Raw genomic sequence first — 25,088 nt, 5'->3', positions numbered from 1 at the left:
AAAAGTATCACTGTTTTGTGGATTTGGGATGTTGTACTTTGCTCTATGGCCAACACAGCTAACCCTGAATATAGTACTGAGAGCTATTTCTTCTTCTTCCCCTACTTTAAGCTGCTTGAAATTAATGTTTTAGTATAATTGCTTGTTTAAAATTTTTTAATTGTACAATCTGTTGTTTTAACTGTCTTAAGATACATCAGCAGATTTTTAAAAATGTGCTATTTGTTATTTTAACATATTTTGTCTTATCCTACATTAGTAGAATTACTTATTTAATTTGCAATAAATCCGTTTGTACAACTCATTGTTTTAACTGTTTTTAACCTTAACTTGCATTAGTAGAATTGCTTATTTAATTTAAAAATAAAACATCTGTGCTATCTGTTGTTTTAACTGGTTTCCGTCTTAACTTACATTGTGAGGTTTGTGGGATCCCATATTGGGAGAAGGCCAGGATCTCTTTAAAAGAACGAAATGGAATGGAGCAGATTAATAGACTAATCACTTTTAAGCAAGCTAAGCTTTGATCAAGATCTTCCATCCTTAATATTTTCATTTCAAACTTCATTTCTGCTGTATCCATAGAAATTGCAGGACGGCACGCTTTCTTCAAGGGGAGGCGGGGTGGCCAGAGGTCCTCGCTGCAAAGGAGGACAAGGCAGTGCCAAATGTAGGACATTCAGGAAAAACGTAGGACGTTCCAAAATGAAACCTAAGCACATTCATATAAATATAAAATCCAATAGCATCAAAAATCCACCAAATAGTGATACCTTCATTGGCCAACCAAAATGCACATGTTGCATTCTTAAAAATTATACAGGAGGGAAAAGCCTGAAGATGTTAGCTACAAGCCTGTATTTTGCTGTTTCTGTTCTTAGTTAAGATGGTTTGGAGGGGTATCTCTTGCAGGCTGGCATCCTTCTGGCCAAATGGGTACCAGGAGGTTCTAAGTCCAGGAAATTTAACACCCATTTGCAGCACAAAAAAGATACTTACTTCCTTTGCAATCCAATATGTCTCCATCCTTAGTGAGGCCACAGGAAACTGGATTTCGTAAGAAGCCTTCATATAAAATTATAGAATCATAGAGTTGGAAGAGACCGCAAGAATGGCCTTCCAGTCCAACCCCTTTCTTCTGCCATGCAGGAACTCTCCATCAAAGCATCCCCATTGACACGATGGCCATCCAGCCTCTGCTTAAAGACCTCTAAGGAAGGAGACTCCACTACACTCCATTGAGGGAGTTTGTTCCACTGTCAAACAGCTGTGTCTTAGTCATGCCCAAAATGGAGGACCTTTTGGAATTCCTCCTGGACAGAAGGTTGAAATGTAGTTCATCTCTTGGAAAAGGAGGACATCTGGCCACCCTCAAAGCACTCCTTGTGACAGACGGCCATCCAGCCTCTGCTCGAAAACCTCCGAAGAATGAGACTCCAGCACTCTCTGAGACAACAGCTTCCACCATCAGAACAGCTCTTACTGTCAGGAGATTTGTCCTAAAGTTAAAGTGGAATCTTTCTCCTGTAGTTTCTGTCCTTGGGTCTTTGTCCTAGTCTCTGGAGTAGCAGAAAACAAGCTTGCTTCATGGGCCAGAAAACCATGCCTTATGAGGAAAGACAGGGAGCTGGGTATGTTCAGCCTGGAGAAGAGACAGTTAAGGGGTGATATGATAGCCCTCTTTAAGTATTTGAAGGGGTGTCATGTTGAGGAGGGAGCAAGCTTGTTTTCTGCTGCTCCAGAGAGTAAGATATGGAGCAATGGGTGCAAGCTCCAGGAAAAGAGCTTCCAGCTCAACATTAGGAGGAACTTCCTGACTGTAAAAGAGCTCTTCAACAGTGGAACACACTCCTTCCTGGGAGATTTTGGGGGAGTCTCCTTCCCTGGAGGTCTTTAAACAGAGGCTGGATGGCCATCTGTCAGGGATGCTTTGACTGGGAGTTCCTGCATGGCAGAATGGGGTTGGACTGAGTGGCCGTTGTGGTCTCTTCTAGCTCTATGATCCTATGACTGAATGTGACATCTCTTCAAATATTTAAACAGGGCTATCATATCACCTGTTCGCCATCTTGTTGGAAAATCATTGCCTTCTCTCTCCCCCTCCTCAAATAGATAGGATTTTCCTACATGCATCTCTACTGTCTTCTATCTCTATTTGCATGCCATTTGGTCCTGCTAAATTCCAGGGGCAATAAATGCCTATGTAAGTTGGTAAACAGATCATGGGATCTAAGTAAATTGCTTAGGAAGTTCTCACCACAATAGATCTCTCCTGCTTCCCTTCGGTCTCTCCATCATCTTTCCTCTGAAAGATGGTGAGATACAAACCCCTTCTTTTACCTGAACTATTCTCTAGATAGGTGAGGATGTAGCTTCCATGGATATGGAGATTTAAGCCATTAGTAAAGTTTTGTTTTTAAACTACAGTACAAGCTATTTGTGTCAGCCTCAGTCCTTATAGAAGCATCTTAAGGCAAAAGACCCTTTCTGCTGCTCTGCTGATTCTAAAGCAAGACCCTCACAGCCTTGGCTTTGATAGTTTGGATATGTTTGTTTCCTTACCAAGGGCTGAAGCCTTGGGAAACTTGAATTCCCCTACACATCTCTTCTCTAGGCTGAACATACCCAGCTTCCTAAGCTGCTCCCCATATACAGACCTTTCTCCATTTTATTCCCCCTCCTTTGGACATGCTCCAGCTGGTCCACATCCATCTTGAATTGGGGTGCCCAGATTGACATCCCTCCTTCTTTCAGTCTCTCTGCACAATGCAAACCCTGACAAAACCTGCAGGAACCGAGGGAGGAATTTGGCCTGTCTCCCTTCTCTTGGGGGGCATTCAGTGGTCCAGTCGAATAGCAAAGTGAGAAGGGGACCTCACGGAAGTTGGGTGTTGCAACAAGTGTAAAGTGGGGGGACATCTTGATGCAAAGCTTTTCCCCAAGTGAGAGATAAGGGGGTCCTGGAGAACAAGGGGAAAGGACTTACCGTGGTGGGGAAGGGGTCGTCTCAAAGGTGGCGGTGGGTTCCTGCTGGGAAGTGGAGAGAAGATCTAGTGTTTCTGAATGGAAACCATGGAAGCTATTTATCTGGCTCTCCACCTTTCTCCATCTTCAGCAGCCCCAAACCAGCCAAGGCTCAAGGGGGTCCCTTGGCTACTCCTCTGGACGACCATAGTCATCATTTCTCAACTTGCTTTCAAACCTGCCCAGTTCTTCCAGGGAGAGGATCAGCTGCAACCAATCCTCCTCAGGCCTCTTAGCTTGGCCCAGTGGGGCTGGTGTTGCTGACCAAGCATCCTTCAAGAGGAGGAGGAGAGGTTGTGTGTTGCACCCCAGAGAGAAAGGGAGGAATGGCGGAGGGTCCCCAGTGAAGGGGGCACCAGCTGTACACCTGGCCAACAGCCTCCTCCGAGGACCTTTCCCTTCTGCGCCTGCTTTTGTTATTTCAGAATTAACATTGCAAGGCCTTTGGTTACTCACCATGATGCTCTTACAGCAATTAGGAAGGAAGGGGTTTGAGGAAACAGCAAAAGCATCTCTCACAAATGTCAATGAAAGCAGACCAAATATCTGAATGTAAGTCCATTTGTAATAGAATTCAAAGGCCTAGCCATGTTAATTCTGGAAAATCAGTCTGCGCAAAAGGATCTCTTAGCACCCTTGAGAGTAACTGAAAGAAATCAAATATATTAAACAGAGGCTGGATGGCCATCTGTCAGGGATGCTTTGATTTGGATTTCCTGCATGACAGAATGGGGTTGGACTGGATGGCCCTTCTTGGGGTCTCTTCCAACTCTATGATTCTATGATATACAGTATGTTAGTCTGTAGAATCAATATGTAGAGATCTTGTGGCACCTTTGAGACCTAAAGGAGATGGCAGCATGAGCTTTCATAGACTTCAGTGAAAGAAACGTAGCGTGAGCTTGATCCATCTGAGGAAGTAGACTTTTGTCTGTGAACACTTGTTCAGTTGTACCCAGCTTATGAAAAGCAGCACTTGTTAGGTGGCCTCCAGAACACACACACTATCTGGAGCAATAGTTCTTAACTTCTGGACCTTCCAGTGTTTCAGATTTCAACTGGCAGAAGCCTCCAGCAACCGCAGATAATGGGTAAAGTGCTTCTGAGGTTGAGACTCGTGCCTACAGAGACCCTCACGAATCCAATGGGCAGCAACTGGACAGTCGGGCATGGACTCTGCAATGAGTCCCAGCTTTGAGGAATGCATCTAAGCAGCCGCATGGCTGAGGACCATGTGTGCAAGCGATGTAGGTCTCCCAGGGCTCAGATCCCAGCCCAACAGAGCCAGGGTGAGATGGTTGTTGTGCCAGGAGTATAGAGGCGGAGAAGCTGGTCTCTGCATGGCACAGCCATCTCCTCCACGCATGGTGCACCTCTTTGTGTCTTCTGATGGAGGGCATCCGAAAAGGTCAATGCTATTTTGGGTGCATCAATAAAGTATAGCATCTAGATCAAGGGAAGTAATAGCGCTTCTCCATTCTGCTTTGGTCAGGCCCCACCTGGAATATTGTGTCCAGTTCTGGGCACAATTCAAAAAAGATGTTGAGAAGCAATGGATGGAGGCTACAGGAAAAGAGATTCCAGCTCAACATTAGGAGGAACTTCCTGACAGCAAGGGCTGTTTGATAGTGGAAGACATTCCCTTGGAGTTTTGTGGTCTCCCTTCTTTGGAGAGCTTTAAGCAGAGGATGAATGGCCATGAGTCACAGGGGATGCTTTGATTGTGAGTTCCTGCATGGCAGAATAGGGTTGGACTGGATGGCGCTTAGTCTCTTCCAACTCTATGCCTCTGTCATGAGGAAGAGTTGGGTTGAGGAAGTTGCCGCTTGCCCCGTCGTGAAAAGGGCTTCCTTACCAGGAGGATGGCAACCATAATAATAATAATAATAATAATAATTATTATTATTATTATCCTATTGCCACAGCCTTTTAATACAGTTCCTCATGTTGTGGTGACCCAAGCCCATAAAATCATTTTCGTTGCCATTTCATAACTGTAATTAAAAATAGGTGTTTTCTAATGGTCTTAGGCGACCCCTGTGAAAGGGTCATTCAGCCCCCAAAACCCCGCTCGAGAGCATCATAACTGGAAAATCCATTGGATGGCTTAATCCTGCTAAGTGTGGATAGGGAGGTTTGAGGAGGGGCGTCCCGTTATTAGAAGTCCAGGAAAGCTCAGAGAACTCCTGGGTGCTCTATCCACAGGCTCTGGCCATCCTTGATGACAAATCCTGTTATTACAAGGTACTGACTCAGTCCCACAGGAGTTGTGGCAGGCTGTCATTGTTTACCACACTCTGTACATGCCCAGATGCACTCTTCATTAAGACACACTTGGCATCCAAATTTTACCTCTAAAAGTAGACTGAGGAAGGGCCAACTTCACGGTGGTTTGCCCAGGATACTCAATCCCAAGCAGCCCATTGTGGCCTGTGCAGAGACCATCATAGTGCCTTAATCTATCAGTACATTATCAAAACATCCATTCACTCTTAGAATCATAGAGTTGGAAGAGACCACAAGGGCCATCCAGCCCAAACCCCTTCCATGCAGGAACTCTCAATCAAAGCATAAAACGTCACAGACTAAGCCCAGCAGTTCTGGCTTTCCAGGCAAGTTGTATACAGTGGGCCCTTGGTATCTGCTGGGGTTTGGTTCCAGGATCCCCCATGGATACCAAAATCCATATATCCTCAAGTCTTATTAAATACAAGACCGTAGTAAAATGGTGTCGATTATATAAAATGGCAAAATCAAGGTTTGCTATTCGGAATACAGTGGTACCTCGGGATACGAAATACCCAGGTTACGAATTTTTCGGGATACGAATAAATCCCATAGGGATTTATTGTTTCGGGTTACGAAAGTTTTTTCGGGTTACGAAAAAACTCCGGCGCTGTTTTAAATGGAGCCGCGGCGGAGCCGCGGCTTTTTTCCCCATTAGCGCCTATGGCAATTCAGCTTACGAAGGTTTTTCGGGTTACGAAATTAGCCGCGGAACGAATTAATTTCGTAACCCGAGGCACCACTGTATGTTTTTTAAAAATATTTTCAAGTCATGGATGGTTGAATCCATGGATGGGGGCCGATTGTAGTTCAAAATATCTCTCTCTCATGTACAGATGACACACATACACATGCCTGAACAAACATGAGGCACAGCACAAGATTTCTCCAGTCCAGGACCCGTCTGTCAGAAAGCCACCCCACAGCTTCCAGTAGGCAGTAATACTTTATTGAGTACATTCACTTTCCACACAACTTGCTAACTAACAACATAACTTGAAAGACTCGTTGGAAGAACAATAGGAAAGCAACTACTTATAAAAAGAGGTGCCCACAGTCCACAGGTGGGCAGGCTGGCCGGGCAGAGCACTGGGAGGGGGTGGGCAGCTTCCCCAGGAGAGAAGGACAAAACATCTGTTTCAGGGGTGGATTCGACCTTCTGACCATTGGAGGGCACAGCCACCCTCTAAGCAGCAGCTCTGTTATGCCAAGCTGACTGCAATATTGGCTTGGGCAAGGGAGTGTGCAAGAGGCAGGCAAAAGAGAAAGAGCGGCTTATGCTGCCAGGAGGAGCACAGGAAGAGAAGGAGCAGTGAATTGGGGCCTGGCTGGTCATCCTCTGCTCTTTCACCTTGACCATCTTGGCTCCAAGCACACCATTATCTGATGGTCATCCTCTGCTGTTTCTCCTTGATCACCTTGGCTTCAAATCCACCATTATCTGCCCTCTGATGGAAGGCAACAGATAAGGAGGAAGAAGTTGCCTGCTGCTGCCCGTTGTGAGAAGGGCTTCCTTACCAGAAAGATGGTGGGCATCGAGGGGGACCCACAGGCGCAAAGGAAGCCTGGCTGCTGAGCTCAGGGCTTCTGCGTCCTCACGTCTCCTTGGTGCAGCTGAGTTGTTTTGGGGCTCTACTGTTGCTCATGGGGCAGCAACTGTCAGTCTAGGTATGTGGAAGCTCTGGAGCATCCAGGTTCCAAGCCCACCACCATTGTCACAGCGGCTGGGACCTGAAAGGATACACACACCCCTTCCTACCCTGCAGAAATAATAGACACAACCTGCCCATGGGGGTTTCAAGGACAACACATCCTCTCCAGGCTGGTGTCTGCAACTCAGAAACCCTGGCTTCAAAATCTTTTTTTATCAAGACAAAAGAGAACAAGGAAAATGTGGGGCCACTCTTCAGCACAGTTAGAACACACAAAAAACTGGCCTCCTCTGACTTGCTCTCGCAGAGGCAGCTGAGACCAAAGTAAAAAAGATGCTGAGAGATCAGAGGCTGGAGGACTACTGCAGCCTTTCCCAAAAACCTGCTCCAGGGACACCATGAGTGTTGGACGATTTCAGGGCTGCCCACCATCTCTTCTAGTTCGGTCTCAGGACTCCCTGAAGAAGGGGTTGGAGGAAAAGGTCATGAGGTCCAGAGACTTTGAGAGCACCAAGGCTGAGTCCCTCGCACACGCACACCCTGCTGCAGCCCAGAAAAGCCAAAGGATGGTCCGGCAGGTCCAAAAGGTGCATTGGGCTTGTGTTGGATCCTCATGCTACTTACAGAGGCGCAGAAGTTGGGACTAAAAGGAGAGAAAAAGAGCATCAGCAGAGCAGCAGAACCTCCCCCTTGAAAGGACCACCATGGGATTCCTAAACTGCCCCCTTTTTGCTCCCTTGAGAATCTACCCCTCTGCACAGAACAGGAATGCCAAGAGACCCTGAGGGAAGGCAGTCTACTAAGGCTACCCACTGCCCCTACTCAAGGAGGAACTACCTCAGCCTCCCTCAACCTCCTAGCCCAGATCTCTTGCTCCCACTGGTCAGAGGACACTCCCCAGATAGAGCTGATGACCTGGAAGGCAGAGTGGCCAGACCTCAGGCAGAGGGACCCTAGCATTCGTATCCATTTGTTAATTGGGGCGTGTGGTATTTCATTCTTTGCTACGCTGTGAATGTATTTCAACTGTTTTAATTGGATGGCTTGTTTTAATGGTTTTTAAACTTGGGTACTGTATATGGCTTTAACTTGTTTTGAAAGCTGCCCAGGATCCCATGTTGGGAAAAGTGCAGGACATTAATTAAAAAATTATTTGCATCATGGCTGAACATTATCCGCTGTCCAATGGCATAAGGGTTATTCTGAGTTCTGTCAGACCTGCTGAATAGTTCTAGGTTAGCCTGGCAGTACAAGGGTTAGAGGGGACCAGGAAGAAAACCTTCATTAGCAACACACTTGCTCTTTTGTTCTATCTGTTGGGACAGGAGATGGTTTACCCCTGCACAGTTCACTTTTCTTCCCCCCCTTCTGTCCTATATAAAACCAAGGGATCCATCTTCCGCTGCTCTTGACTGGTGTGTGTGTGTGTAGCCCAGCCCAGGGGACAGCTTACCAATGACCAGAGCGTCAGTCCAGACATAATCAGCTGCTCAGGGAACTTGGCTGCGAGGGAGACCTGGAGCCCACCCGCTCTGGGGAAGAGATGCTTTCTTCTGCTATAGGCCAGCCCCACTGCATCCCTTTACCACCAAACCAGTTAATTTGACAGCAGGGATTAATGTGTCAGAGTTTAGTATCAAATCAAAATACCAAACCCCAAGATTTTGGGGTGGCAGTGAATTGCTGCCAGCTCTGAGCCCAGCCCTCCCTCCACATAAGCACAGACTAGTGGATAGTTCTTCCTACACTGTAAGAACCTGTGGAGGTTGAGATTAATTTCTGCGTTGGAAAGGAGAAAATCTACATAAGCAAAGTGGAGGGAGGATTGACTTACCGAGAGCTTCCTCATACTCCCAAGGGCAGCTGGATTCAAGCGCTTCAGGTCCTTCTCAGTGAGGTCGCTGACTTTCATGCAGATGCTCTGAGGAGAGAACAAAATGACTAAAGCTAAAGACAGCACTGTTTGGCTTTGGGGAGCCAGGAAGCACAGGGGCCCGCTAAGCGGAACAAAAGGTCTTGCTAGGGAAGGAGGGTGAAAGATGCAGCCGCTGGGGGAAGCCGTGGCTTTCTCATGGCTTTGCATGTTTGGAAAGCAAGGGGGTGACATGGATCATTACTTGGGCTGGGGATAGTGAAACACCACTACTTAGCTCCATCCTTTTGTTCCCCCCCCCCCACCACTGGCACTCTGTATGAAAAACCCACCTGCAGCCTCTCAAGACTGTTGCCTATCATTCAAACCCTTCCTTCCCTTCCCTCTGTTTGGCTGAATTTAGGTGAGTCAGGGGCGCAGGAAATAAATAATAAATAAATAAAACTTTAATTTATATCCCGCTTTTTGTTACCACAATCAAAGTGGCATACAACCTTAAAAAAATACAATATATACAATTCCCCCCTTTAAAAAAGGATTAAACAATTCTATGCATTAAAATTACAAATGATAAAATCTAAGGTGGGTCGAGTCTTCGCATATATATAAATAAATAAAATATTCATCCTTACCTGCATTTAGAGGAAGACTCCCTGGCTGCCCCTCCAATGACTTTCATGTGCACAATGGGCATTTAGTGGCTTTCCTATTTATGCCCTGTTACAGGCTTCCCTCCTTCCTTGCGTAGGATAAGAGCCCCCATTTCTACTGGGTGCCAACACTGCCCTATCCAAAGCTCAGTGAAAGCTCAGAGGTCTCTGGGAGTTTATCAGCTTCTGGTGTCACAGAGACCTTCCCTCTGACACACACAGGAGACTCCAGAGGCACCAGGCACAAAAGGTGGGAGGAGGTGCCTTTGACTAAAACTGAAGCCCAAGCAAGCAGCTGTCACATTAGCATAAGGTATTGCAGACATGACGAGCCTCTGCTGTTCAAGCATGGCTCAAAGACACACTCAAAGACAGCCCAAAATGGACAGAAGCTGGTACCTACAGGTACCTGGGGAGCCATGTCAGTATCATGGGCACCTGGTATCCAGAGTGCCCATGGCTTCCCTTTCGCACCTGTTAACAGTCACCCCTACCAAGCATAGGGGGAATATACTGGCATAATCCCGCCTCTGCTTGGTTATTTATTACTTTTCTCCCACCCCCAGCTAGCTAGCCCAGTCTCTGCCTTACCTCCCCTCCATCAACAGGAAGGGTGATGAAGACGTCGTTGCTGTGTCCTAGAGGGCTGCCATTGGCAGAGATGCTGTACACACGCTCCTGTGGGGCTGGGGGCCGCAGTCCAGGGGTTTTAAACATGCTATGGCAGGGGAAAAGAAAGAAGGATGTTCCTAAAAGGCAGGGACCCTTCTCCTCCACACTCCAGAGGACTCTCCTGCAAGTGCCCTCAGACACACCCAGGAAAGCCTGAGAGAGGTCAGCAAAGGTTTGCAAAGAAGGAGATAGCCCAGAGACAGGCCAGAGATTTGGTAACACACCAGCCTCATGGTGGAGACAGAAACAGAAATGGTTGTGCCCCTGTCCAAAACTGCAGAAGCCCTCCCTTCTGCAAACAGAGCCTTTGACCCACCCCTTGTAAACCTCCAACAGACACAGGTAGGCAAAGGGTAGGTTTGGCTCACCTGGGATCAAACCTTGGAGTTTGGATGGGGGTGGCAGTGCTGTTGGACGCCTGGCCAACTGGAGTGAAGACGTTGTTTCTGCTGTCCGTGCTTGGAGGGGGGGAAAAAGAGGAAACCAGCCAGTGAGGCTCATCTCCATGAGCCCTTTAGCTGGGCTGGGACTCCGTAGCACTCTGAGGGACTTATCAGGGCAGAGGCTCAGGCGGCCCACTTCCCAGGAAGTCAGGTACTCTGTGAAGGAAGGGAGGTTTGTCCAGCCTCAGCACCCCCCCCCAATTGCCCCATGCTTCCCTGCCCTGTTACCTTCGACTGAAACGGGTCGATCTGACAGAGGGTGGGCGGCTCTTCTTGGTTGATCTCTTTCCCTGAAACACAGGAACAGTGCTTGTGGCTCCATCCTGCAAAGGCCAGCAAGGCCTCTTCTTTCCCAAGGAAACCCATGAAGGGCCTGGACACGTCCCACTGAGGAGACTCCCAGGCCCTCTTCTGTTTCCCTAAGTGGGAGCAATATCCGAGAAAAAATAGTAGGGGGTCTTCAAGGCTGTGGCACTCCACCTTTGGAATGGTGTCCCCTTGTTTCTGCTGGCGGAAACATCGACATTTGTCTGCCAAGACACTCCATAGAAACTATTTAGATTCCTATGGCATTGTTACCCACGCTGCTCCATATAAATTTTGGTATAAATGATAGCCCTTAATGACCCCTAGATGAACTCCAATAGCCTGTCCACCATTGCCAGCAAGGCTGGAGGACATGTACACACACCCCTGAGGGGCACCCACATCATCATATCTCAGGAGTCGCATAAAAGGGATTATCATAGGACCAGGAAGAGCAAATGTTTGCCTTCCCTGAGGCTCTTGCCCCCTCTCAGGGTCTGTTGTCCGAGCAGCTTAAGACCACTAAGACAATCAGACAGGGACATCCAAGTGAAAAGAAAGTAATTCAACACCTTTGTTCTCACCATCAAGCACCTTTGCCAGAAGCAAGATTTTGCCTATAAATACTCCCAGATTTGCCTATTCACTGGGCCAGTCTGGATTTCAGGGAGAAGCTCTGTCCCCTTGAACCCTGTCCTGGCTCCTGACTCCTGGCCAGTCATTCCATGGCTGAGCCTCATGCCATCCTCATCATATTCCATTTGGATTCCTGGAGGGAGTCTACATTCTGGTACGTTTCACCCCAGTGATACCTAAAATCCTATTCCATGCTAACCCCTGCTTTTCCTGAGCCTTGTATGTGTGTGTGTATGCTAGTGAACTGTATGTGTTTTCCCCTTATAAATAAATTGATTATTAATTCTAGAAGTCTGTCTCAGCTCTATTTATCGGAATCCCCTGGTCTACTCCGTATACACAACGGGAGACGATTCTGCAAGGGCCGTCGTAGCAGGCCCTCCTCTTGCAATATTTGAGCTAATAACAATAATAATAAAATTCCCCTAAAGGGACTCTTGGCTACAGCATGGCAATAGATGCAGCAAAGAATTCCTTCTATGCTGCACGTATTGCGTCTGCAAAGTCTCCTCCAGCAGAGCTGTTCAGGGTGGTTAAAGAGTTAACTCAGTTGCCTCCCACCCTGAACTTTTTCTTGGAACCAACTAAAGCCTGCTATGATGCTTTTAATGACTTTATCGCGGATAAAATCTCTCAGATAAGGGTCGATATGTGGGCATTATAACAGAAACAGAAAGTGAGGTGTCCAGTGACTCTGTGGACTATGTTAGACTGGATCATTTTGAGTTTGCAAATTCCGATGAAGTGGACAAGATTTTTGGAAGTGTAAGGAGGACAATGCGCCGGCTTGATCCTTGCGCATCATGGTTGACCGCCAAAGAACGGGATGCAATTAAAACATTATTACAACTCATAATCAATGCATCCCTCAGGGAGGGAATATTTCCATTGAAATTAAAACAAGCGATAGTTAGACCACTTTAAAAAAAACCCTCCCTGGATCCCCTGGTGAGAGCCAATTATAGACTGGTCTCCTTATTACCATTTCTGGGCAAAGTGATGGAGAGGGCAGTTGCCTTCCAGCTCCAGACGGTCTTGGATGAAGCCGATTATCTGGAACCATTTCAAACCAGCTTCAGGGTGGGATACGGAGTTGAGAGTGCCATGGTCGCCTTAGTCAATGATCTCCGTCTAGGCATCGACAGGGGAAGTGTGACCCTGCTGGTGCTCTTGGACATCTCAGTGGCTTTTGATACCATTGACCATGGTATCCTTCTGGAACACCTGAGGGAGTTAGGTATCGGGGGCACTGCGTTGCAGTGGTTAAGGTCCTACATCTCAGGCAGATTCCAGATAGTGTTGCTTGGGGACAGTTATTTGTCCAAGAGGGAGCTCAAGTCAGGCGTCCCTCAAGGTGCGATTCTGTCCCCAGTGCTGTTTAACATTTACATGAAGTAACTGGGAGAGATCATCCAGAGATATGGGGAACAGTGTTATCAGTACGCTGATGATACCCAAATTTATTTCTCTATATCTCCAACTGCTGCAGTGACTAAGGATGGCATCTCTCCTCTGGATGCCTGCCTTGGGTCAGTGATGGGCTGGATGACGGAAAACTGACTCAAGCTGAATCCTGAGAAAACAGAGGTACTTGTGACAGGCACCCTAAGTCCGGGGAAGGAGTTTTGATGGGGTCACACTTCCTCTAAAGGAGGAAGTGTGCAGTTTGGGAGTAGTCCTGGATTCATCTTACAAAAAGGACCTTGAAGCAGTAGTACTTGCACTGGTAATCTCTTGTCTAGATTTTTGTAATGCGCTCTACATGGGGCTACCTCTGTACCAAGTTGAGAAGCTTCAATTGGTTCAAAATGTGGCAGCCAGATTGGTCACCGGAACACCTAAGTCGGCCCATACAACACCTGTGTTAAAAACTTCATGGCTGCTGATTGGCTTCCGGGTGCAACACAGTACAAAGTGTTGGTTATTACCTTTAAAGCCCTACATGGCTTAGGCCTGAGTTACTTGAGGAAACGCCTCTCCTTACACTATTTGCCCCGCACTCTCAGAACATCTGGGAAGAATTTATTAGAATACCATAAGCCCAGGTTATCTTATCTTATCACCACCTTAGATGCCTTTAAGAAGGCACTTAAGATAAGATCTCTTCCGGCAGGCGCATCCATCCGACCTCTTATAGGAGATCTTTAAGATAAAATATTTCACTTCTGGTTATGATATATGTTTTCTAGATGTTTTAGCTATTTTATTGAACTAATAATAATGTCAGTGTTTTATTGAATGTATTTTATATCTGTACTGTGTTGTTTTATTGTAATCCTGCCTCGATCCGCAGAGAGAGGCGAGGAAATACAAATAAAAATTATGATTATTATAACTGGCACCAACGTTGGTTTCTTTTCAGTGCCAGTTCAAGATGTGTCTTTGCATTAAAGCTTTTGGATTATCATTATAGCCACCTTTTCTCCATTTTGCGACTCAAAGCTTATTCTTATGTACCTTCCAAGTAATTTCCAACTTATAGAGACCCTAAGGAAAGCTTATCACAGGAAGAAGAGAGAAGCAGAGCCCTCCCTCCAGTCCATCTGCCTTGGTCAGAGGGAGAGAAGAACCACTGGACCTGATCCCCTTCCCCACCATCATTCCCTTCTCCTTTTGTGTCCTGTCTTTTTAGATTGTAAGCCTGAGGGCAGGGAACCATCTAATTAAAAATAATAATTGTAAGCCGCTCTGATAGCCTTTAGGGCTGAAGGGTGGGGCATTAATATCATAATAAATAAATACATGAATAAATAAATTTTCTTGACAAGATTTGTTCAAAGGGGTTTTTACCAGTGCCTCCCTCTGAGGCTGAGAAAGTGCAACTTGCCTAAGGTCACTCAGTGGGTTTCAAGACCAAGCAGGGATTCAAACCCTGTCACCAGAATCATAGTCCAATGCTCAAACCACTACATGATGCTGGCTCTTACAGAAGTTTTTTAAAACAGAAAAACCAATTAAAAAATCAGCCTTTCGCTGTTAAATATGCACATGGTTTCAAAGCTTTAAAAAAAACCCTTTAAAGCTGCCTGGACCTATTTGAGCCAGCCTGGTGCAGTGGTTTGAGTGTTCTAGTAGGACTCTGGAGACCAGGGTTCAAATCCCTGCACAGCCAGGGAAACCCACTGGTTGGCCTTGGGCAAGTCAAATTCTCTCAGCCAGAGAGGACAGGAAAGGCAAACCCCCCCTGAAGAATAAATCTTGCCAATAAAACCCTTTGATAGGTTTGCCATAAATCAGATGCAACTTGAAGGTACCTAACAAGGAAAATATTTGAAGCATTTGCTATGTTTTGATCTAGTTTAAATCATTTCTTGATTGTAATTTGGAATTGTTGCCTGGCTGCAAGGTGGCAGCAGCCATTCTGAGCCAAGAGGCACTCAAATACAATGGGCCCTCTGCATTTTCTGGGGTTAGGGGCACAAGACCCACATGAATGCGGAAGAATTAAAAAACAAAACACTATTTTTTAAACCGGAGACAACAGCTCTCTAGGATCTCCAGGTCCTCCAGCACAACTCTATGGTCAACATCTGCCAGAAGTTGATCACAGAATCACATTGGAGGACCTACAAATGGCTAGAGAAGAATTTTGTCTAGTAATCTCTAGGTGCTCCAGCACAACTCTATGGTCAGCATCTGCCAGGAATAGCAAAATCAGGACTCAGCAAATGCCAATGGGAAACCATTCAGAGTCCGGGGCTTTCCCAGCAGATAATGATCACCAATTAGCAGACACTAATCCTCCTTTGCATTAGCCTCCCAGGCTGAGGCCAGCCATCAGCACAGAACATACACATGCAAATCACTCCTGCATTCCCAGGCTCACACAGTATATATACTGTACACCCAAATTTTCCAGGCAAAGCATTCTCTCATGATGCCAGCCAGAGATGCTGGAGAAAGTCAGGAAGAAACTCTGCTAGAACACGGCCACAGAGCCCCCTGAAAAAACCCACAAAAAACTTGGGCCCACGAGAAGCAAAGTCCAGCAGCCATCAAGCAGAATAATGATGAGTACAGTGGTGCCTCGGGTTACGAAAATAATTCGTTCCGCGGCCGCTTTCGTAACCCGAAAAGCCTTCGTAAGCCGAAAACCCATAGGCGCTAATGGGGAAAAAAGCCGCGGCTCTGCCGCGGCTCCATTTAAAATAGCGCCGGAGTATTTTCGTAACCCAAAAAAACTTTCGTAACCCGAAACAATAAATCCCTATGGGATTTTTTCGTATCCTGAAAAATTCGTAACCTGGGTATTTCGTATCCCGAGGTACCACTGTAATTCATTTCCCTTTCCCTGTTATTGGGACTCAAGGTGGTGGCTCACAAAAGTTACAAATCATACACAGTTAAAACACTGACAAAGTCACAATACCAGAAACTCAGCAAACAGTTACAGTATTATGGGCATGGAGTTAAAATTACCCATGCAACTGAAAGCAATGGAAGTGAATCCATTCTACCCAATGATGGGTAAGAGCACAGGGCATTACCTTCCTCGACTGGTGCAGCATGTTGGGGTCCTGCTCTGAAGGGCCAGGTAGCAGAGTCTCCTTTTCCTGTCGGGACCTCTTCCTTGATGGAAGGACAGGACACTCCACCTCCTCATCTATGGTTTCTATGGCTTGCTTCGTTTTTTTGGCTGGAAGAGAGTCAGAGTGCACACATACACAGGAATCATCAGCCATTGGCAAGGAACTTGGAGGGAAGAGAGACAGAACTCCACACATGCGATGTGCCAAGGGCCTGAAGTGGCTTGTGCTTTCAGAAGACTGGCAAGAGCCATCATTATGAAAAATTGTGCATACTATTTTTGCAATGCACAATTGCACACACACACACACCTTAGGTTGCGAAAAGGCCCATATCGGCTAGTGTAAACAGGTCTGTCTTCAACAGGGATGGCCCTTGTGGTCTCTTCCAACTCTATGATTCTACTTAATGTTCTTAAAGGGCCCCCAGAAAAGAACTATGCAAGGTACAGGTAGGATAACAAAAACTCATCATCTGGACAGGGGGTTTTAGGCCATGCCATGCTCTTCCCAAGTAAAGGGGTAAATTCCCCACCCCAAAATTTTTAAGCAAAAGAGATTTCATTAAATATCAAAGCCAGGCTCATCCATGCCATAGCATCCCCAGTCTCTTCTTCTTCTTCTTCTTCTTATTATTATTATTATTAATATTAACCTTTATTTATAAAGTGCTGTAAATTTACACAGCGCTGTACATACAATCTTTTAGTCAGACGGTTCCCTGCCCTCAGGCTTACAATCTAAAAGACACGACACAAAAGGAGAAGGGAGTGGTGGTGGGGAATAGGATCAGGTCCAGTAGATCTTCTCCACCTCCAAGGCCTGGACCAAGGCAGATGGACTGGAGGAAGGGCTTGGCTTCTTGATGGATGGTTAAAAGGAGGCTTCCTGGGTCAGACAGGGGCTCACCCCTGGGAACGCTTCTCTAAACAATATAGTCTTTAACTCAGTTTTGAAACTGAGTAGAGAAGTGATGAGGTGTGATTGTGGGGGAAGAAGGTTCCAGGAGTAAGGGGCAGCAAGCGAGAAGGGACAAATTCGGGAGGGGGCAGTGTTAGTCCTACACTGTGACAGGAGACCTTGACTACCAGAGCGGAGGGTGTGAGCAGGAATGTAAGGAGAAAGAAGGTCAGATAAGTAAGGAGGGGCCAACCCATGGAGGGCTTTGAAAGTCAGTAACAAAAGCTTGTACCGGATGCGGAAGGGGAAGAGGAGCCAATGAAGGGAGGATAAAAGAGTGGAAAGACGAGAAGCTCAATCTTCGACATGTTGAGCTTCAAGCGCAAAAGCCGCATCCACTGAGAGATAGCAGTCAGACAAGAAGAAACTTGCTGTTCAAGCCCTGTCGAAAGGTCAGGGGTGGAGAGATACAGCTGAGTGTTGTCGGCGTACAGATGATAGGAGAAACCAAAAGAACTGACGAGTTTACCTTGAGACAGTGTGTATAGAGAGAACAGAAGGGGACCCAAGACAGAGCCCTGGGGAACTCCAACAGATAGCGGAACAGAGGATGAAGTCTGACCACCCGTGACCACTGCAAAAGAACTATCTGACAAGTAAGATTTAAACCAGTCGAGAGCAGAGTCGGAGAACCCAAGGTCAGAAAGTAGATCAACCAGGAGACAGTGATCCACAGTATCAAAGGCCGCAGACAAATCAAGAAGAATGAGAATAGAGTAGAGGCTGTTTGTCTTGGCCCGTAAGAGATCGTTTGAGATCTTGGTGAGGGCTGTCTCTGTAGAGTGCCGTGGGCAGAAGCCAGACTGGAAAGGGTCCAGGATGGAGTTGGCTTCAAGAAACTTAATACAGTGACAATAAATGACCTGTTCTAGGACCTTACAAAGAAAAGGAAGAAGAGAAATTGGATGATAGCTAGACAAAGAAGAGGGGTCGAGAGGGTTTCTTCAGAATTGGGGAAACGAGGGCATGTTTGAAGTCAGAAGGGAAGGAACCCATAGAGAGAGAGATTAAAGATATAGAGGAGCGAGGGCAGGAGAGAAGGGGCTATAGAGATTAGGAGACGGGAGGGAATAGGATCAAGAGAACAGGTAGTAGGTTTGGAAGAATTTAGCAGCGTAGAGAGTTCATCCAGAGAAACAGGGGGAAACCCAGAGAGTTTATTAGTAGAAGGTACCAGGAGGTTAGTGGTAGGGGGCAAGTTGGGAGGAACTATTTCAGACCAAATAGTAGTGACTTTAGTGATGAAGTAGTTGGCGAAGTCAGTGGGGGAAAATGATGAGAAGACAGGGGGAGAGGAAGGTTTTAGTAGTGTATTGAAGCAGGAGAATAAACACTTATGTATGGTTGTGAAAGATGGACAATGAAGAAAGCTGACAGGAAGATAATCTACCCAATCAGCATAGTTATACCAACCACTAAAAAGACCAACAAATGGGTATCTGAGAAAATCAAGCCTGAATTCTCTCCAGAATCCATAATGACTAAAGTGTGACAGTAGGCCGAGGAAGACTGCATGGCAAGGGAGCTGACTCCATCAAGGAGTCCCTGAATTTGCAACACCTGAAAGGGCACTTGATAACAGGGTCTCCTGGATGTTTCCCATTCACAAGCACAGTATAAATCAAAGCCAGCTTGATAACCAACCACCAACACAACCATGAGTGAATCAGGCCCTCCAGGACATTACAGGACCTACCTTTCCTAACAGTTTTGACTGGGGTCTGAATTGCTTCAGATGCAAGTTTGGTAATGTCCTGGATGTCCAAATCCCCCTGAAACAGAAAAGACAACAGTGAAGGACAGCTGGCAGTTTCGCTGAGTGAAGGCATGATGCCTACTTCTGGGCTCTGTCTCGTTTGGAGCTGGGAACACTAGCACCCCCAAACAGTGAGGCAGCTTTAGGCAGGGGAAAGAGGTGTGACCTACCAGGGCTAGCTTCTTCAGGTCCTTCTCACCTTCTCCTAGAGCTGGAGAGATCAAACACCACTATTAGAAACAGAAGGACGACAAATCAAAGGACCAAGGAGGAGAGCTTTTCCCTTGGTAAAACCAGGAGGATAATTTCTTAGTTTAACAGCCATGGAGGAGAGATATTTCAAGTCAGGGACAGGAATCCTACAGCTGCTCTGTGGAAGCTGTTAAGACTGCAAGATCCACGAGCCCCTTAGCCAGCATAGCCAATGAGGAAATGATGGGAGTTACAGTCCAACAACATTCACCGGCTGCAGGATTCTTACCCTTGCATTACAGCTGGGGTGGCAAATGTTGGGGGACACACTGGCCTCCCCGGAGTATCTTGAAGGGCTACACCCTCCCTGGAAAAAAGGAATATTTTATCCCAGCTGCCCCCCCAGAACAATTGGGGGGGGGGATCTGGCCATGTTTTTGGCCCTGTCTGGGCTATTTTAGGCTCAGTAGAATCTTATTTTTCCATACAGAAAGTGTTCCTCAAATTAACATTCAAGTCACTTTCTGTTTTTAAAAACGGGGGCCTAAAACAGCCTGTGAGGCCTATTGAAATCCCCCCTCCCCCCCCCGGTCTCCTTTAAAGGATGACTGAGGAAGTGATTTGGAGACGAGGAAGTTCTGAATTTTTCTTCACAAAATAATTCCAAAGTGGTTTTGCCCAGAATTGGTTTTGAGGCCCTGGGATCCACAACATGGGCCTCCCAGGGCTGAATGTTGCCCACGCTCTCATCTCCTCTGCTTTAGACCAAGTCAAGAAAGACACAGTTTCTTTCCTCCATAAAGTACCATTTTGGTTAGCTCACGTTTTAAGACCAGGTCTACAGCAGTGCTACCCAGAGTGGTGTGGCCTGTGCGCCAGTGCTGGTCTGCAAGCCGTTAACTCTGTGGCAAGTTTCCAGAAAAGAAACCACTGTAGCCAAAGGGGACAAAGAGGGTGCCAGGGAAAAATATAGACTGTAGGTTCCCCGCTTCAGATAATGTGAGCAGCAGCAGGTGTCTAGAGGACAGCACAGAGATGACAGCCTGTGAGAGTCTTTCTTTAAAAAGCATTTTGGCGCAAGTGCCTGAGAAAGGTCACTCCATGATGTACAGCCACAACAGCCCCATGGCTGTGTCAGCTAAAGATGGCCCTCGCTGGGAGGCTGCGACAGGCAGCTCAGGGAGAGCTCTCTGCAGCCTGCTGGGCACCGCTTCTGCTACGGCAGGGGAGAGCAACAACATACCACAGTAGCTGAGCCAGTTCATCTCCCTGACAGCCATGGGGAGGCGGAGGAGCTCGCTGTCGTACATGTGGCTGATCTCCGTCTGGAGGTGCTCACTGCTCAGCTTGATTGCCTGAATGCGTTCTTTGACTGAAAGGAAGCAGAAGAGGCAACAATGAGAGGGACAAGTCAGAGATGTCTCTCAAGCTGAGGGACAAGTCAGAGATGGTGGTCATCACCATCAAGTGAAAGAATGGCCTCTCGGGTGTTCTGGCCTAAGTGTTGAGGGCCAACAAAACCTAAGCAAAAAAGGCTTGCAAGGGTTAGGCCTGGACTCAAAGGAGCTGGAACAAGGCTCAGAAATTTACCAAGTGAATTGAACTGTACATTCATCCTATTTGACCTATTCCCTACAACTCACTCCCAGAGTTAAGACCAGAGGTCCCCAAACCAAAGGGTGCAAGATGGAATTTCAGGGGGCAGGACAAAAGAATGGCTTTAGTATCCCTGAGACATGAATCTATTTTTTTGGTGAATAAATTAGAATCTGTGGCTGGCATCTTCAGAGAATGCTTGCCTGGAAAAAGTGTGTGTGTGTGTGTGTGTATATATACATACACACATACTGTGTGAGCCTGGGAATGCAGGAGTGATTTGCATGTGTTTTGTTCTGTTACTGATGGCAGGCCTCAGGCAGGGAGGCTAATGCAAAAGAGGATGACTGTCTGCTGATTGGTGGTCATTCTCTGAAGATGCCAGATGCCACTGGAGAAAGTCAGGAAGAAACTCTTTTAGAGCATGGCCACAGAGCCCAAAAAAACCACAAAAAATCATGGATGAAAGCCATTGACTTTAGAATCTACCGCCCCAAGAATAACATTATGATACCAAACCCTGTCCTTCTCCCAAAAAGGGGACTTGAGGCCACTACAATATTTAAAAGTACAAATTAAAACTAGACAAAGTCATTCATGAAAGTATAAATATTGGAGTAATTTAAAAAGCAATTGAACAATTTATAAAGCTAAAGCATTAAACATTAAAACTCATTAAAACTATATACAAACCTTAAAAGCACCCCCCCCGGCCAGTTGCTAAAGGCCTGAGGACATAAATATGCCTTGACCTGCTGAGAGCAAGGAGAGGGCCATCCTTGACCAGAACAGTAAGGAATTAAACCAAGAAAAGGGCCTCATCAAAATCCAGAGTTACCACAGCCATTCGTCACCAGATAAAATAAACCTGAGATTAGGCCATATAAAAACCTTTCAGCTCAGCCAAGTCAAGAGGATAACTGTTGGAAAAGGAATGCTTTGACTGGGGAGGAAAGGCAAGTGAGGGGGGCCAGATGAGCCCCATGGATCTGAATTCAGATCCAAAACACACTGCAGCGGAAATACTCCAGTTTGAGACTGGTTTAACTAGCCTGGCTCAGTGCTAGGGAATCTCAGGAGTTGTAGCTGATCCTGGCACCAGAGCCTTAACCCCAGGAGCACAGCAATTGCTTTCTAATAGAGGCTGAATTCAAAGATATAGCTGTGTTAGACAATATCTGAACATCTACAGGCTAGTTTCCAAAGCCAGGATGGACTTGCCACTTCATTTCCACACACAAATGGTTTTGAATTGACATTCTCACATACCAATGGCATATATATATATGTCTGTCTGTCTGTGGTTTCCACTGCATTAAATGCATCTGAGGAAGCAGACTGGAGTTTAGGAAAGCTCATGCTGCCCTCTTCTTTCTTTCCGTTAGTCTCAGAGGTGCTACGCAATCTCTCAAGGTAAGAACAGAGGCTGTTACCTTCCTGGTCAAAGTCGTTTAGAAACGCGTCCAGCTTTTTGCTCTTCAGAACGTTCTTATTGTTCGCCCGTGACGTTTTCTTCCTTGAAGGAGCCATGGCCAGTCGGTGAGTCCTAAGGAAAAGAGAGGGGAGGGTGATGACAATCCACTTTCCCTCAGCTTCTGAGTCCGTAGCCAGTTCAAATCCTGAACGGGATGAAGAAATGAGACGCATCCCGTTTGACAGGATGAACTGGGCTGGAGAGAGAAGCGCTGCGCGGCCTCCAGCGGGGCTTCCAACCCAGAGGCAGCACATTCCCAAAGCAGTGTCCCTGCCTGGCAGAAGAGGATGGGCTGGATATCCCCTGAGGTCCCCTCTAGCTCTGGGATCCCACCTCCGATCCTCCATTTCTGAGGAAGTGGAGTCCACTTGTGGTTCTATGGTTCTGTGACTCTGGAGACCCGGGTCCAATTCCTGGCTTGGTCATGGGAACCCAATGGTCATCCTTGGCCAAGTCACACTCTCTCAGCCTCAGATGGAGGCAACGGCAAACCTCCTCTCAAGAAACTTGCCAAGGAAACCCCAAGGTTGGGTTGCCCTCTGTCAGAAACTACTTGAAGGCACAGAACGACAACAACAACATTAGTTGACTGCATTTTGTCAACACAAACATTGCATAAGACTCTGGAATTGGGAGCAGAAGATGGAGGAGCTCTGTTCTTAAGGCCAAAACACTGACTGAGGCATCGATCGCGAACCCCTGATAAGCCAAAGATGGAAGTCGTAAGAAGAAACAAAACAGACGTTACGCAAAGACAGGATTTGAACTCTCTCCCAGAAGAACTGGCTGACAATGTCAGAAAGAGATCTGTTCAACTAAGTCTAATGGAGAGTGAACTGGAAGAACTGTGGGAAGAAGCCAAGGGCAGAATGAAGGAAGGATGCAGAAGAAGGAAGAGAAGAAGCCATGGAAGAAATACTTCCAGCAGGAAAGGAAAGAAGAGAAGCCAAGGAAAGGGAGAGCGAAAGGCATCTGGAGCCAAGGAGGCATCGACTCTGGAGAGGAGAGGATACTAGATACAGATCCAGATACAAAGGGGGTTATATCATATTAATGCTACATACTAATATAGTATATTATATACATATATTGTGGGGTTTCTCTCTATACATATTATTATATATCATCGCTTTGGGAGGCATGGAGACGCTTGATCCTGGAGGCTGCAGCCTTCTTTGAAAGCTCACGGCGGACGAGTCTGGAAGAGAAAGAACCGCAACCGGGAACCTCACCAACAAGGAGACCTTCTGCAACTGGACCTGTGTCCTGGATGGGCCTCTTCAGCTAGAAAGCCAGGGATCCTGAGTCCTTCCTGAATCTTCCTTCGCGAAGCAAAGCCAGGTACTAGATGCATATATATCCATATCTCCATACATCTCTTTGTTTCTCCCCATGTTCTTTTCTATTCTCTACATATGATGACAGAAGGCAGTCTGGGCAGAGAGAAATCCCCCAAGATCCCTGGGGCTGAGATTAGGTTCATATCCTGTATGAGTATCAGATCTCATGGACAAATGTCGTGGGATCTCCCTCTGCCCAGACTGCTTCATCCTATAGACATCACACACACACACATATATATATATACACACATAGATGGGGTTTCTCTCTCCCGACATGATTTTCTATTGCATTCTAAAGGCATCCCCATGTTTTATTTGCTTATATCCCGCCTTCTTCTTCCTCTCTCTCTCTTTCTGTATCTCCAGCGTCGTTACTCACCGACCTCCGGCCGCCCCTTCCTTCCCTCAGACGAAAGCAGCCTTTCTCTCCTGAAGCAGCCGCCACTGCTTTCAAACTCACTCGGTTCAGGTCCTTCGACCAATTAACGTCCGTCCCGCTCGCGCGCTCGACCAATAAGAAGCCGAGGAGACAGAAGGGGGCGGGAGCTCGAGGGGAGCGGAAGAAGGCGTCCGCCATTTTAGGAGCAAAGCCGTAAAACTGAGGGCGAGCAGAGAGCGGAGAGACTACATTACCCGGAAGGCTCCGCGCGCCGCTCCGCCAATAGGAGGCCGAGGAGAAGGAAGGTGCGGCGGGCGTCCGCCATTTTAGGAGTGCGTGGATAGAACGGAGAAACTACATTACCCAGCAGCTTCATCGGAAAGCGCCAATAGGAAGCCGAGGAGAAGGAAAGGGGTTTCAAAGGAGCGGAAGCGGCCGTCCGCCATTTTATGAGCAAAGCAGGAAAACAGAGGGATAATAGAGAGGGGAGAGACTACATTACCCAGCAGCCTCCTCGCAAACCAATGCCGGGGTGTTCTGTGCTGGTTAGAGCGCCCTCTGCGGCCGGAGGTCGGCGCTGCTGCAACTCTGAGGGGGTCCTAATCGGGAAGAGCGTGTTTTCTGGGAAGTTACCTTTCTGCACTGCAACTCCCATCATCCCCCAACGTCGGGACGAAACTCCCAGAACCTTCCCAGCCAGCATGACTGCAACACCCAATAAGTCTTCCTCAAAGAGGCAAAACAATTCCCAAAGAATGTTCCACTGCAGCTCCCAGAATCCCCCACCAAAGCTAATGGGAATTGCCCTTCCCAAATACACACACACACCTCAGCTGCCATGGCCATCTTTCCTCTGAAAGGTTGCCCCTTTCTATGGCAACCATTCCCAGAGAGTGGATGTTGGGAGTTGTAGTCCTAAAATGTAAACCCCCCCCCCCAGAAAAAAGGCAGAAAAATCTCCCCTTCAGCCCCAAGAGGCCAAGGCAAGCCAAGGAAGGATGAGGAGCAACAAAAGACCCCATTCAGACGTATCTGCACTGCAAAATGAATGCAGTTTGACCCCGCTTTGATTCCTGTGGCTCCAATCCTGGGGTTGGTTGTTTCCTGAGACACTTGGCTTCCTGTCAGAGAGCTCTGGGTGCCACTGGAAACTACAGATCCCAGAATCCCATAGGAATGGATAGAGGCATGTTGAGGTGGAACCTCTTTTCCTGCAGCTTGTGTCCACTGTTCCTAGTCCTGTTCTCTGGAGCAGCAGAAAAGAAGCTCCCTTCCTCCCTCCTCAATATCTTTAAGCAGGACTAACATCCCCAGCTCCCT

General features: G+C 47.0%; 1 protein-coding gene across 2 annotated transcripts; it reads right to left on the bottom strand.

Annotated features, from left to right (window-relative positions):
- Positions 1–6,250: 6,250 nt before the first annotated feature.
- On the bottom strand, positions 6,251–24,794 carry CDCA8 (cell division cycle associated 8). Of its 2 annotated transcripts, none has more exons than XM_042460994.1 (11): positions 24,597–24,794; positions 22,006–22,118; positions 20,220–20,348; positions 18,955–18,995; positions 18,725–18,800; positions 16,030–16,178; positions 10,829–10,890; positions 10,526–10,615; positions 10,077–10,203; positions 8,797–8,883; positions 6,251–7,605 (listed from the first exon to the last, which is right to left on the bottom strand). In XM_042460994.1, the coding sequence occupies exons 1-11, from the start codon at positions 24,788–24,790 to the stop codon at positions 7,579–7,581; spliced, it is 1,095 nt and encodes a 364-aa protein (XP_042316928.1). In that variant the 5' UTR covers positions 24,791–24,794; the 3' UTR covers positions 6,251–7,578. The 2 variants fall into 2 exon arrangements, with proteins under 2 accessions (XP_042316928.1, XP_042316929.1); XM_042460995.1 differs by lacking the exon at positions 24,597–24,794 and adding an exon at positions 23,769–24,033.
- Positions 24,795–25,088: the final 294 nt, after the last annotated feature.

The sequence above is a fragment of the Sceloporus undulatus genome, chromosome 3 (genome assembly GCF_019175285.1).
Source record: "Sceloporus undulatus isolate JIND9_A2432 ecotype Alabama chromosome 3, SceUnd_v1.1, whole genome shotgun sequence".
Taxonomy (NCBI): Eukaryota; Metazoa; Chordata; class Lepidosauria; order Squamata; family Phrynosomatidae; genus Sceloporus; species Sceloporus undulatus.
This window is presented reverse-complemented; position numbering and strand designations above follow the sequence as displayed.